Source organism: Tasmannia lanceolata, unplaced genomic scaffold, assembly GCF_043159265.1.
Source record: "Tasmannia lanceolata isolate RefF3 unplaced genomic scaffold, GAP_Taslan_0.1 ptg000023l, whole genome shotgun sequence".
NCBI lineage: Eukaryota > Viridiplantae > Streptophyta > Magnoliopsida > Canellales > Winteraceae > Tasmannia > Tasmannia lanceolata.
Genome location: NW_027518700.1, coordinates 11,527,062 through 11,542,554, shown reverse-complemented (window position 1 = coordinate 11,542,554; position 15,493 = coordinate 11,527,062). Strand labels below are relative to the sequence as shown.

General features: G+C 41.0%; 1 protein-coding gene across 1 annotated transcript in view; it reads left to right on the top strand.

Annotated features, from left to right (window-relative positions):
- Nucleotides 1-14,700, top strand: part of LOC143856090 (mannosyl-oligosaccharide 1,2-alpha-mannosidase MNS1-like) — a 44,693-nt gene extending 29,993 nt beyond the window's left edge. Inside the window, exons 10-14 of the mRNA XM_077366146.1 lie at nt 133-241; nt 339-437; nt 12,885-12,965; nt 13,049-13,219; nt 13,920-14,700. Of these exons, the coding sequence (XP_077222261.1) occupies nt 133-241; nt 339-437; nt 12,885-12,965; nt 13,049-13,219; nt 13,920-14,168 (709 nt within the window). The 3' untranslated portion in view covers nt 14,169-14,700. The remainder of the gene's footprint in view (nt 1-132; nt 242-338; nt 438-12,884; nt 12,966-13,048; nt 13,220-13,919) is intronic.
- Nucleotides 14,701-15,493: the final 793 nt, after the last annotated feature.

Sequence of the window (15,493 nt, the reverse complement as noted above, 5' to 3'; positions counted from 1 at the left end):
TCTAACTATCTCATTTCATTATAAAAATAGGAACACTTCTTACCCACAGTTGACACATGCTTACCATACTTGTTTTCTTAGTCTTGAATTCTGCTTAAGCACTTAACTAATCTAGTCAGCTACTTGAAACAGAGAAATGTGGGAGACATCAATGCAAGGTCTGCTGAGCTTGGTTCGAAAAACCACGCCATCATCTTTCACGTACATATGTGAGAAAAATGGCAATTCTCTGTCTGACAAGGTAGTCCCTAGTTTGAGTGCTGAAAACGATTCTTCTTGAGACTATGCTAATATAACTCATGTGGAGGTTTGAGTGCATAATTTTCTAATATATGCAGATGGATGAATTAGCATGCTTTGCTCCTGGGATGCTGGCTTTAGGATCATTTGGTTATGACTCTGAAAATTCGGAGAAATTTTTATCACTTGCAGAAGAGGTATTCCTTTGTCTATCAAACAAAATAACTTTGTTATAAATGGAAAATGTTACAAGGGTAGATCCAAGAAGAATAAATCAGCCACTTGACTTGTTTCAAGAGTGGTTTTGCAAGGAAAACCGCTCTTGATACGAAGCAGGGGGTTGTCTTGGCCCTGCTTTGTATTTGCGATTACAGGTGTCTTTTTGCATATACTAGTTACTTTCAAAAAAGAAAAGAGGACTCAAAAAGAATATTCAATTCCTGTATTAAATGCTATCCGTTTTTGGAGAGTGCATAAATCTATCCTAGTTATAATTATGTTTCAGATAAATTGGGCTTGCTGTGTTCTTGTTCTTAGTTTAATTTCATAATTTTTATTACCGTATAAAATCTGATATATATCAGTTTTATTATGTATATGTATATGCATATACGTATATATATGTATATGCCATTCCTTATATGTATCTTAATGATTTCTAGATTTTGTAAGTTCAAAATATTGCTTTGTTATATGAACTGTCTTTACCTTTTTTTCATAGAAATAATCTGTCTTCTGAAAATCTTAGTTCAATGTTTCTTGTTGGTTGCGTCAAAGTTCCACGAGGTCGCTACCTGTGTAGATTGAGAGATGCTTCTGGATTGAACTTCATCTCCCGGGGGAAGTTTTGTCAAGGATTTCGCTAACTTCTTCTCCTGTGGAACTGAAAATTGTGACAAACATAAAAATCTTATCTACATTATCTGATCTTTGTATTTTTACTCTTATTAAGGGAGAGGGAGTTGGAGAGGATAGGTAGCCTTGATTTGGTGTCATCTATAATATCTGATAATATCCACAAAATGAAATCCTTGTGACCTCGACTATTTTATATGCAAGTCGCCTTCTACAGTCAATACATAAGGAAGACCAAAAAGTAATCTTCCGCGTTCCAAAGGAGCATTAATTTTTGCTTTGATTTCAAAGTTCATCTTGAGAAATGGACATGCATAGGTTCCCTCATCACACTTGTCTCTAATTACCTTTCTAACTACCATCAAAGTTCATCTTGAGAAGTTAGAAGCCCATTTACAGTGCCTTCTGCATCTTACAATGGGTCTTGAGATGTTACCAATGCCGCTATGCCTTCAATTGCTCCAGCCTGAAAACTGGCTCCACTCTTTTTGACTTGGTATGTCCTACTTGACTTGACTTAGCATAAAATTTAATGAAAAAATTTACAAAGCTATCAACTCTAATATTTTTTTAGAAAATTGACAATTTCATTGATGCTATGAAGATTACAATGGGGACCAGGGGTCCCAACTTGCACTACATAGAATCAATTAAGGGTGGCCAGGAGCATACGCCTTGGCCAGTAAAACCAAACAAAATCTTCTGTGCCAAACCGCTGCAGATAGGTGAATACTTCCATGCACTCCCACCATGCCAAATCGCTATATCACTTCCCTATTGAGATCTTCATCTCCTACCGCATCCAAAAGAAACCTTCACCAAACTCCTTCCTTTCCTTTACATTACCCAATGGTCATAGTCATTCAGTTTGTATCTTTGGATGACAAGCCTAAATGTGCACTCCCCTTCGCTATAATCATGAAGGATCAAGAAACCCAGCATGATTATGAGCAATTCCTCCGACTCCAGATACCCACCACCCTAATGCCCCATAGAGGCTAAGCCATGTAAGATTCCTAGCACATGAAATCCTTCCATTGCTTCCGAAGGCGTTCTCCCAAGGCCATCTCTTCCTCAACATTCATCTTTCTCAACTGCTACATGACCTTCTCTAGCACCAAAGACCCCAAGGGTAAACCAATATTTCGATCACCAGAACAAGAGGAAAATTCGCAAAATTTTAGCTTCCAAGGCGTCATGACTATCCATTTCGGCTAAAATTTTATTTTCCAAGGCGTCATGACTAAAAAACAAAAAGGAGGCCCCCCACCAGACCCAAAGGCTATCAACTCTAATATCAAACATACCGTTGTAAATATGTACACCTACTGACTAAGGATGCACAAAATTTAATGAAGGGTTTTGAAGAGTCCCTTCTGAGGATGGATTATATGAAATGCAGTCATAGAAATTGGGAGAAAAGATTAAATCAGACTCTAAAACTGATTATTAAACTATTCTCAAACATGAAGACCAAGCATGATTCAAAAGTTATGAAGATTTCAAGGAGTTATAGTTGATTCAAGACTATAATTAATGAGTTTTAGGTATTTTCCCGGATGATCAACAATCCACCTTTGACGTTAGAAGAGCAAAAGGCCCAGGGCATAGCAGGATGAACCAATGTGAATGAGTGTAAGCTCCGTTGCCTTTAACACGATTGGTGCTGACCACACTAGGTGCTACGGAAAGCGAATCGACATCTCGATGTGATACAACCCTTTCTATTTTCCTTGGGAAAGAACGACGAAGTCCATCCGAACCGTGTTGGATTGGACAACATAAGTACTTGTGTTGGATTGGCACTACACAGATCAGAAATGAAGTGTGGATGGGGGAATAAATAAGAAAAAAAAAGTAGGAAAAAAATCTCGAGTTTACCTAGCCAACACTTAGATCCGGCTCTACCCAATTTTTTATAGTTCACCCCAACGTAAGTACTTGTCAGACTGTTGCCCCTAGTTTATTAGTAACAAAACGGATTCTTGCGGTGTATAAAATAAAAATTCCAATGACTTTTGCTACTATGACCTTCCCAACAATGATTTTTGATTTCTTCCGGGCATTTTCACCTCGGAATAAGAAATTGTACTGATATTAGATATAAAATAAATAAGAGGAGCAGCTATGAAGCCTGTAGACCATCCCCATGGAGGTGGTGAAAGGAGGTCCCCAATTGGTAGAAAAAAACCCACAACCCCTTGGGCCTATCCTGCGCTTGGAAGAAGTAGAAAAAGGAATAAATGCTATTCTTTTTCTCTCAGCCCGATTTCTCTCTCAACACTCAATGGAACCTGAAGCTATCTTGCTCAGTTTTTCCTTCTTAGGTAGGGCGTAGGGGAAGATAAGAGACTTTGCTGCACTCATTCATTCCGGAAGTCTGCGGCGAATCTAGACATCTGAATCCTAGACAGCGGTATAAACGAAGCGTTCCTTCGTAGTTCTAAGGATGTCACCCCTACACACGAAATTCCACTCTCTTCTGTCTCACTCAAGTGAATTGGTTTCGAGAGCATTTTGCCACTTTTTGGCGAGCTAAGTCTAGTCACTCAACTAAATCACTCATGGAGTGGTAGTTGAGACTCCGACTGAACTCACTCTTCTCTAACGAGTAACGACTCAGCGAAGAAAACTCCAGTGTGGTCGTAGATCATCGGATGCGCTCCTAACAGAGTCAACGCAACGACTTTCGTGCTAGGCGTGCTAGCGCACTCAGCAAAGAAAACGGATGCGCGTACTAATGCGAGGAGTTAACGAATGGACATGCTGCAACCTAGGGATCACCAAGCAGCTCTTTCGCAGGATCGGGTGGGGTTGGGCGGGGCATAGCACAATTCTTCTTGGAGGAGGGTTGGTTTGCCCGGTTGACTGATCCTGCCATAATGTACTCCTACCTATTGCACCGGCAACTGAAGTCGAGCATACATACGACGATCACGCCCAATGAGAATGAATGGCCAAGGGCCAAAACACAAAGAGCGATCACCTCTAACTAGTCGTTACGTCAATCCAACCTTCACCGATACATGAGTCAGGGAGGATTGGATCAACTACTGAAATTGAAGCATTTCGGTAAGCTTGATCCTCTTGTTGTTCCCGCATCCCTTCCCAATGCCTGGGCAATCAAAACCAACATTATGAATTTTCCTGTTTGTGAGCTTGTGGCGAGGGAAGCGCTTTAGCCCTGATGGCATGAGTAGTCCTCGTCGTGAGTTGATCTGCCCAGTCATTTTGGTAGATGAAGTAGTGGGAGGTCGCGAAGTTAGGGGGCGTGTTAAGTTTAGAATTTCGAACATTGTAGCATTCTTTTCTAGGTTGGGGTTTGACTTTCGAAGTTCAGAATTCTGATGGTGAAATCCAAGTCACGAAATAATTTGATCTATGGACAGCATCATTGTGGTAAAGGTCGTAATGCCTAGGGAATCATTACCGCAGGTCACAGAGGCGGAGGTCATAAGCGTCTATACCTCTTGTAAATGATGCTTGCTTCATGGAATATCTGCTTCTGTTTAAAAGGAACTCATAAGGATTGGGATCTAGCTTGATTCCCCCGGGAAGGCTTCTACTTCAGTAACTGCCTGCATAGGAGGCTCGATTGCTTAAGCTACTAAGTCGGGAATCAGAACAAGAGTGGGTTGTTCCTAGTTCCAAGATTTTCCTCCTTTTTCCCAATAAGTCGACGGCGTTACACCATTGGGATACTTCAGATAAACTTGAGTACATATAGGATACTCTGGTGCTAAAACCTTTTCTCGTGACATCTTCCAAACTGTTGGGGTCGTTGCTCCGGATGTTGTTCCCCCTGTGTGAAACCAGTTGGTTCCGTGCAATGATAGTATGTGCATTAGATTTTCTTTGAACCAACATCAAGTTTGAACTCTTGTCCAATACCCCAATCATACGAGACGATGTGACACCTTTTTGTTCCTTATGTTGAGCTATTTGGTTTCAGGAGGGCGACTGCAACACCCAATTTGTCCACGCTACTGCCATAAATCCATAAATCGCAGGAACCACAATGCTATCAGGGAAGAATTTAGGGATGACGGAACCAGAGTCCTGTTTCTGGGGTTCCATACCTTAGGACTCTATGTTCATAACGACGTCATGCTCGCTTTTGGTACTCCGGAGAAACAAATCTTGATCGAACCCATATTTTCCCAATGGATACAATCCCCTCATGGTAACGCTTCATAATTGGAAAAACGGGCACCATGGAAGTACATTCCACTCAGCCAAAGAAAGATGGAGAGTTGACTGAAATAAGCACTCAAGACTTTTCGAGAGATCTCCTCCAAATCACTGGTATGGCTATCGCATCATGGGATCCTTGTCGGCTCGCATGTTTCTTTTGATTTAGTTGCTCCTGTTCATTACTACCTAATACAGATAGGAGTGAAGAAAGAGATTGTTTCAGCTGTTGCTAGCAGTCAAAGCTAGAAGTAGGAGAACAAATACGAGTTGCCGGTCTAGCTATGTCCCAGGATTACAATCCATGCCTTTTGCCCAGAACCCTTTATCTTCCTCTAGCCTTGTGAGTTTTAGGCATTTCCCCGAATGATCGACAATCCATGCCTTTTGCCCAAAACCCTTGAATTGCTTTTATAGTCCTGAATCAACTATAACTCCTTGAAATCTTCATAACTTTTGAATCATGTTTGGTCTTCATGTTTGAGAATAGTTTAATAATCTGTTTTAGAGTCTGATTTAATCTTTTCTCCCAATTTCTATGACTGTATTTCATATAATCCATCCTTAGAAGGGACTCTTCAGAACCTATTCAAACTATTCTAGAAAATTTCGAAAAATTACTCAAAATTTCAACAGCTCAAGACTGTAAGCTTTGGTGCCTTTCAGTATCTTCTGGCCATGTAGGACCCTTCTACTGATATCAGATAATGTCATGTTGACATCAGCTGTATGGCTTCCCATGGGCTCCTTTTCCGCTTCTCCTCTCCGTTTTCCTCCTAAATCCTAATATATGCTTTTTTTAGGGCATGTTCGGCAACCATTCTTAAAGTGATTTTTCCTATTTTTTAGGCGTGAGAGAATGAGATACGCAATAAAAAGGAAGAAAATCTTGTTCAGCAAACTCTCTTACCAAGCCTGTCGCTATCCGCTATCCTATTTATTAGCCCTTAATTGATGAGATTCTAGGGAGCAACTCAACATCGCTTCCCTAGATTCTCATCTATCCGTTTCCGCCCGATTCTATGGGAAAAAATGAGAATGGCTGCCGAACACACCCTGAGTCTTTGACTAGGTTAGGGGATTACTTTCTACATTTTCTATTTGGGTTGAAGAGAAGTCGTCCTCGAGCTGTCGTCCGTTAGTGCACCTCAATTCTACTTTTTTCATTCATCTACTATTTGTAGGTCTTCTCTTTTATTGATCAAGGTATCTCCAAGACATTTTCTCATGGGTTGTGTTTGTCAGGTATATGAAGAATCGTCTCTTTTGGGGCTTGGGCCGATTCTATATCCCTACAGGAAAATCTTTCTCTTCTAAGAAACACCATAACAAGATCTCCTTTGTTGAAAACTCATGATCTTCGATGTTGATTACTCATCATACTTGTTACTCGCCTTAATGTTTTCGTGCATTTGAGTCTGGATGTTATGGATGTGCTCAACAAAAGCATCGACATCTTCGAGTAATGGCTTGCAACAGGGAGAGGTACCAAGTCCATAACTAACAATCTCAAATGGTGACTTACCCGCGGTCTGATTTAACAAAGCATTCTAAGAAAACTTGGTTTGGGTTGTGCCTTCTGATCTTCAATGATACTCTACAATTGGTTTCCATGACTTTTATTTCAACATCTCTGTTTGACCATTAGTCTATGGATGGTAAGCACTATATTAAAGTTTGATTCCTATCTTCTCCATTGTGTCCTAAAAAATGTCAAATAAACTTTACACCTGTAGACGCTCAATTTTGTTAAGGTGGAGCTAATGATAGGTTTTTTTTTTGATGGGTAGAACTAATGATAGGTTGTCGTGAGGAAGAGTCTCATAACGAGTCCCAGAGCACCTGGAGTCTTTCTCCTAATCTCTCTCTAGGTTATGAAACTAGGATAATTTTTCAAAAATGAACTTTACCCCAGAGGTGACACAAAAGCCCGTCTTTACACGGTATCCCGTCTTGCACGGCACGGCCAAAAAGTCAGTTTTCATACGGCTTTTCAACCGAGAAGTTAGCTTTGAGTAAAAAACATTCGTTTTTACCCACAAACACTTCGTGTTCCGAAAACCACCGATATCAGGTTCACTGGAATCTCCTCGGAATGAGAAATCCAATGGATCTGACCGCGTTCGATTCGGAGTCCAAACGGTGAAGTTACGGTGAGCCGAAACTTCCCGAAAACCCGTCAAAAGAGACGAAAAAATCACGTTTTTCAAAGCCAAAAGACGAAAAATCACATTTTTCGAAATGTTGCCGACCTGACACTCAGTGTCAAGTCCATAGATTTCTTCCAATTTGCAGAATTTGTGGCCTGAACCCTATAAATAGGAGGGGGGTAAGAATAAAAAGAAGATTTTAGTTTTTAACTATTCTCTGGTTTTAGTTTTTAAAACTTCTGGTTATTCCCCCTCTAGTTTTTCAGTTCAAAAACCCTTCTGAATATCAGAAAACCTTAGTTTCTTTGCTTTAGAAGAGAGAAAGTAGAGAAATTCTTAGGTAGCTCACACTGAGCGTCGGCATTTTGCTAAATTTCCGAAGACTCGGAGCGACATCCTTCAAATAGCGTTGTTATTCTATCGAATTTCGCAGAACTACGAGCTATTTTCTATAATAGCGCCGTTGTTCTGCCGAAATCTTGGCAAACCCGAAGCCCATTCGTCCAAATAGCATCGTTGTGTTGCTGAATTTTGGAGAACGCAAAGCCTTATTATCTAAATAGTGCCGTTGTTTTGCCGAAATCTCAGCAAACCCGCAGCCCCTTCGTCCAAATAGCGCTGTTGTGCTGCTGAATTTCGGAGAACGAGAGACCCTATTATCTAAATAGCGCTGTTGTTCTGCTGAAATCTCGGCAAACCCGAAGTTCCTTCGTTCGAGCGGCGCTGTCGTTCTGCCGAAATCACGGCAAACCCGGAGCCCTTTTCGTCTAATCAGCGCCGTTACGCCGCCAGTTTCTCGACAACCTCTCTTACCCCTTTGGTAAATTTACATTTATTTCCTAACTTTCTGCATTTCTGTTTCAAAAATCGGTGCAGGGTAGTTACGGGATTTAGGGCTCTTTTTGCCCTAGATCCTATAACCTAAACCCCTCTCCTCTCTGTAAATAGGGCTACGTTCCCTCTCCTTATCCCACCTCGCTGTCTCCGGTCCTACGATAGACAAACGAGACAGAGACGAGAGCCTTGGCGCTCCACGGTGTTGGACAAACGGAGGAAATCTTAAACCTAGAGTTTCTTTTCCCTTCTGTACTGTCTTTTCCGTTTGATTTAGTTAACCTGATTGTGGTCAGCTGCGAGATCTTTCAAGACCCATAGAACAGCATATGATATCAATCAGGATAATTACCGCTTATTTTCTTTCTTTTTGTAAATTCATTTTATTTACATTCTGGAATTAAGCGTAATCCAAATAAAGGATAAAAGGATAAGATTAAATTCTTCAAAAATGCCAAACCAAGTAAAGAGACCGAATTCACCCGGGCAAGAGGGGTGCCTAACACCTTCCCCGATTGTAACCATAACCCTTACCCAGATATCTGTAAGGACCATGCCTTAACAAACAGAGCAAAATTACGGGTTCTAGGCCCAAAGCAAAAGAACCCCTTTGGTTACTGTTCCTCCAATGAAATTTGGATACTTATCCCCTTTTCATCGAAAGAACAGGCATGGGTCCTAGGCCCTAACTTAGATGGCGACTCTGAGTTTCTCTTTCTTATGAAGTCCGGACCAAGATCCCGAGTTCACAAGAAACACAGATCAACTAACACTTTCAGAGAACCCGATGTGGTGATCCCCCGCCGCTCGTGGCACGCGGGGGAAAAAACCGGCTCCCACAATACCTCAATCTAACATGATAGTCTTCGGAAGTCCATGAAGGTGTACAACTTCTTTGAGGAAGATTTGAGCAATGTATGAAGCATCTTGGTTCTTTTGGAACGGTAGGAAATGTGCCATATTCAAGAACCGATCTACGACCACAGATGTAGAATCCTAACCTAGTTCGGTTTGCAGGAAAGCCAACACAAATTCCTTGCGTTAGATCTTCCCATGGAGCATGTGGAACTGGTAATGGAGTGTATAAGCCAATATTTTGGGTGTGGCCTTTGAAACTTGGCAAATACAACTCTGATCCACAAGTGCAACATCTCTATGCATACGTGGCCAATAGTACTTCTCTTTGACTGATGCCAAAGTCTTATTATGGCTGAATTGTCCAAGAAAACCTTCACCATGAAGCTCAATAGTGGTCTTCTCACAATGAACAATCAGGCACACAAATTTGATCGCCTCGAAAGAGAAATCCATCATGAAGTAGAAATTCTCCCTCAAGATTATATCCTTCCAAGAAACGTCGCAATATATCCCACGAAGTTAGGGTCATTTTTGTGGAGGTCTTTGATGAAGTCAAACCCCACAACTATTTATTCCCTGACCTGAAGACCCGATTAGAGGGCGAAAAAAGGGCGATAAAAAAAGCTCCCCCCCCTAGGGCGTCGGCCTAGGGAGGGAGGCAATTTCTCCCTCTCATATTCCTCTCTCTCATCCCCTCTCTCTCCCACATCTTCCTCTCTCTCTCTCTTTCTCTCTCTTTCTCTCTCTCTCTCAGTCTCCCTCTCTCTCTCTCGCTCGTTTCCCTCTCTCTCCCCATTGCTAACCCTCTTTTTACTGTCTCTCCCATGGTTGGCAAAAGATAGCCGCGGAGGCCGAATCGAGAACTGTGGAGGCCAGATTTGGAACATGGATTTTCCGTGGTGGCTAGATTTAGGGCTGTGGAGGCAGGATCTGGGGCCGTGGAGGCAGGATTGGGAGCCGTGGAGGCCGGGAAAGGCCGTGGGGTGCTAGACCTAGAGCCGTGGAAGGCCAGCTATAGGCGGTGCGAGGCCGTAGAGGCCGTGGATTATCGGATCCGGGGGTCATGGAAAGCTGAGGGCCATATATAGGGCGGAATGGCCGGAGCTGGGCTCGAGAAGGCCGGATTTAATGGTGAAAGGGCCGGATCTAGTTAGGGTTGATGGAGAAATGGATGGGGGAGTTGTTGGAGGCTGTGGAACGGGCCTACGTAAGGAAAATGGTGTTCAGATTCAAGGGAAAAGGAGGAGGTTGGATATGGAGGTGAGGGAGGTTGTGGATAGCGGCAATGAACATTGTAGGGTTAAGGTTTGAAGGAGGAGGAAGAGGAGGGGAGTTTTAGGGTTAGGGTTGATTGGAGAAGGAGGTGGGGGAGTAGTATAGTCTTTAGGGTTACGGTTTAGGGTTAGGGCTAGGAGTTTAGGGTTAGGGCTAGGAGTATACTTTTGGATGGGATGATTTTTGGGTTAGTAGAAGTAGGTTTTGGAGAAGATGTTGGAAGAATTTGATATATTTTTAATGGGGAGCCGTCGGTGTTTGGTGGTGGTTCGAGGTGGAGGCCGCTAGAGTTCGGATGATGATGTTGGGTGGTTGGCTATCGTGTACAGTTGGGGGCGCACAATAGCTCTGGGCCTTTGAGCGGGATTTTTGAAAATCGAATTTGCCAGCAGATTGCAGTGGAGAAATCGGTGTGACGTGGCAGGTCATGATCTTGACTTGGGGGTCCCACAAATTTGGCACTTTTTGCTGGATTCGATTAAATTGAGGCTATTGGGTAATGTAAGGGGTAATGAGTTTTTCTTTTGGGCCAAGGAGAATGCTCTTGGGCAATTCATACTATGTTAATCTAGTGGGACTACTGGTCCCCCTTGTAATTTTGCTGGTATGAATATATTTGTGAATTTTTTTTAAAAAAAATGTCCAACCCCACAACTTCCACTGATAGTGCCCACAAGGATGCTGTCAGTTCAATGCATCCACAAAACAACTTTTGCTCCCAAATTGATGCTTTGAGCAAAAGTGTGTACCCTTGTAACAAGGCAACCTACTTGGCGGGACATAGATTGACCTCTTCTGAGAACTAAGGTGCTTTAGAACCTCATGATTTGGTGTATATAATGAACTCAGGATGAATGGGGTGGTGCCTACAATACCTTAAAGCTTGAGCAACAATGTAGAGCTCTACATCGTATGTCAAATATCATCTATGGGTGTCATTCTACTTCTTATGAATGGGGTGGTGCCTACAATACCTTAAAGCTTGAGCAACCATGTAGAGCTCCACATCGTATGTCAAATATCAGCTATGGGTGTCATTCTACTTCATGCTAAAGTAAGCAATCAGGGGTTCCTATTGACGTAGGACTGATCCAAGGCCCCATACGAGGCATCACACTCGATCTTGATCACCTTGTTGATGAGCTTGAAACTATTCTTGGCTTTCCAATTGGTTCCTCTTGAAAGTGCAGGACTTCATTCAATCGATGATGGGGGCCACCGATGTGCTTAAGTTCTTTATCTTTCAAAAAAAAATTTATTTATTTTTTTGAAGAGGCAAATTGCTTAAGTTCTTTATATAGTGCTGGTAGAAGGTTGCAAGACCATTGAAACTTCTTATGTCTGCGATAGTAGTCAAAATGGGCCATTGTACAAGAGCTTTCACCTTTTCATCACCTAAACACCCTCAGAAGATGCACCATATTACATATATAATGACGCTGCTGAAAATAAAGTGCATTTTTCTAAGATTTAAGTACAACTCCTATTGTAGTACATCTAACACCAAGTGCAAATGTTTCACATGCCCTTTAGGTGTATGACTAAAAATCAAAATATTGCAGAGTAGACAACAATGAAACTACCATGCAACAGATGGGCTGCTTGGTTGGTGAGCCGCATGAAGGAACTTGGGGCATTAGAGAGCCCAAATGGCATCACCAACCCCTCGTACAAACCATATCTAGTCTTAAAGGTGGTCTTCCACTCATTGCCAGGTTTTGGTATCCTCTTCGTAGGTTGATCTTCGAAACATCTTGGCTCCAACATGTCTTCCAATTGTGGGATTGCAAATCTATACTTGATTGTGCTTTTGTTGATGACATGACTATCAATAGTTCAAGACACATGAAACCCCATATTTTCTTTGCTCAGTTTTTTCCTCCTAACGCTTGTTTTTGTGATTTCTCCCCAACTGTTCAACAGAATCAAAATTCATCGCTTCTGGCGGTTTTCTTTCATCAAAACTAAGATACTGGCAGTGGATTAGTTTGTGATTGTGCACTCTTTCACTCTTCACTTCCTCTTAAAAAAAAAATAAAAATCGGTGCTCCGCTCTTGAATCCCACTAACCCCACGCCACGGCCCCAAATTGTACAATCCAAACCTGATTATCAGTCACCAACATAATATAAGGCACTTGCACGACAACATGCTGGTTCACCGTTCATTTACCCATATATGCACTTTTTGATTTCACCAATGCACAAATCCTCATCTCTGCCACTTGCTCTAGTCTTAAATTTATCACTGTTGTAGTAGTAGGCTTTTTTATTTAGTGGAGGGCCAAGAATATTTGGAGTTGCCCCTAAAATCTTTTTACCATAACATGTATGCTGTTTTCTCCAACATGCAAATTTTATTTCTGTTGAAAAATGTTTATCATTTTTTCCGCCAATAGCTTCCAACTTGAGAACTCTTACCCTTTGTCGTGATTTAGCTTTTCTTGTTTTTTTTAATTAAAAGGTGGTCTTCCTTGTGCAGCTTGCGTGGACTTGTTATAATTTTTATCAGTCTACTCCAACAAAATTAGCAGGAGAAAACTATTTCTTTCGGACCGGACATGTTAGTTATTCTCTTTCGGCCATGATTCCTTCACAATATCATTGTCTGACTCTGCCTACATAATGTCCAAAATATAATTGCAGGACATGAGCGTTGGGACGTCATGGAATATACTGAGGCCAGAGACAGTTGAATCACTTGTGTACCTCTGGCGTTTGACTGGGAACAAGACTTACCAAGAATGGGGTTGGAACATATTCCAAGCATTTGAAACGAACTCTCATATAGATTCAGGATATGTCGGATTGAAGGATGTATGTGTTGCCCATAACTCATCTCTCGATCACTTCATATGTTGATTTTGCCTATTTGCTTATTCTACAAAAATAGTTCTGTATTTTTATAGGGAATGCCTTAACCAAAAGGTCTATCCTTTTGTCTAACCACCAATTACTGTCTTTGACCAAAAGAATCCCCCAGTTTCAAGGAAGTTCAAATTCTGTTCTCAGATTACTTTGAATTTCAAAGTGAGCACTATATCCATGTCTGGCACATTTTACAAGAAAATAAATAAAAAAATAAACATGGGCCCATGTACGATTTTAAATGAAGATGCAGTTTCTTCAACATGAAATTCGAAGACACGGCAAAGACGGAAGGAATTGGACCCATTCCATTAGTTTTGTACAACATGACATCTTAAAAAGATAAGCATGGTTAGTTCTAGACACATTTTTGTCACTTCTAAGATGAAACAGGTATTTTATCCATGTTCAAGAGGCATGTCCTGTTATTTTGGCATTTCAAAGAAATATAAACAAAAAACCTTCTGTACCCAGAATAATTCATTTCCTAAAATTTTGTCACTTATGGTTTTAATATACTTGTATTCTTTCTGTACATTTCTCTATATATAATGCTCTTGGCAAATATTTATATAGTATTACATCTTTTGGATTATTTATTTAACTGTAATTGTTTTTTGTATTTACTTCTGATTTTTTGGGTGCGCAGGTTAACACTGGCATTAAAGACAATATGATGCAAAGCTTCTTCCTTGCGGAGACACTCAAGTATTTGTACCTTCTTTTCTCACCGCCCTCATTCATCTCCTTCGATGAGTGGGTGTTCAACACAGAAGCCCACCCGCTTAGAATTGTTCCTCGGCATGATATGGGTGGAGCTGTCAGAGGAACAGATGGAACACTAAAGCCTCCTGCTAGGTTATTTGGCAGGAAGGATCGTTCGTCAGCTGAAGATTAGGCATCTCTTACACTTTGAAATTTTGGATTAGGTTCCATTTCTACTAACTTCCGGGTTTCAGTCAGATTAAAAACTGGAGACTTCAATGGATTTTGGCCTGTAAATTAGGTAAAGGCTTCGCACAACATGGTTTTCCTCCATAAATTTTAATGGGTTGGCAGTTAAATGGAAAAGGACTGGGAATCTGCAAGAGGACTGGGGATCTTATTATAGAGTGATTCTGGGCTAGTGTCCATTCAGTTCAAATGTACAGGTGTAATATAGACTGAAGCTGCTAGGCTAGATTTTTATTTAATATTCCAATTAAATTACAGGGCAGTTCTTACTATTTTATGATCCAATATTGTACTAAAACTCCATTGGGCTCTTTTATTGACTGCTTGATAGAATTTTTTGACATGTTCTTGGTTAGAGATTTTGTGTCTTCGCAAGTGTTGTAGTAAAGGAGCATTGAGAACCTCAGAACCCTGTTGAGGAGCTGTTCTTTGTAGTGATTCTGCACTTTTTTATAACATAGTATGCCTTATACTAACTCTATATCAGTTCAAGTTTTCAGCTAATTGCTTGAGAATTTCAATATTAGTTCTTTCTATTTTCATTTGTTAAAAAAGCTTCTTTTATAATGCAAAAACTTCATATTTCTTGTATAAACATTGTTTTCAAGTGTTCAGACAGTGTGGGGGGGAGGGGGGAGATGGATGTTGGGCTTAGCTATGAATATTTTTGAAGTAAATGATGAGGTGGACTTGCTAAAAAAGTTGGGGTCGAGCCAGGAAAAGTTGAGGTCTACTCGGGAAAGGTTGGGGTTGAGTCAGGAAAAGGTGGGGTCAACTTAGTAAAAGGTGGGGTCGGCTCAATGCAAGATGGGGTTGATTTCTTCTACCGAGTCAAACCCAACTTTTACCAAATTTACCCTAATTTTTCTTGAGTCGACCCCAACTTTTTATTTAGTCGAACCCAGCTTTTCCAAGTCGACCTCAACTATTTTTTCTTTTCGATTCTTCTTTTATTCTCCTTCCTCTTCTTTTCCATATTTTCTGAGGCCTTCTATTTTTTCAGCGCCTATTCTTCTTTATTACTTCTTGCTCTTCTATTTTCTTGGTACCTTCCATTTTTTCTAGCGTCCATTTTTCTTTTTCCGTCTTTCTTCTCTTTTCCTTCCGCTTCCTCTTCTTTTTCTTCTTCCTCCTATTCTTCTTCGTTAAGTTGCCGAGATCACCAACGGTGATGGAGATGAAAATACAGAAAGCATTATAGAAGAAGAGGACAAAACGGTCTTTTGGACTATACAGTGCCTGCAAGTTGAATGTGAAATCAAATAATGG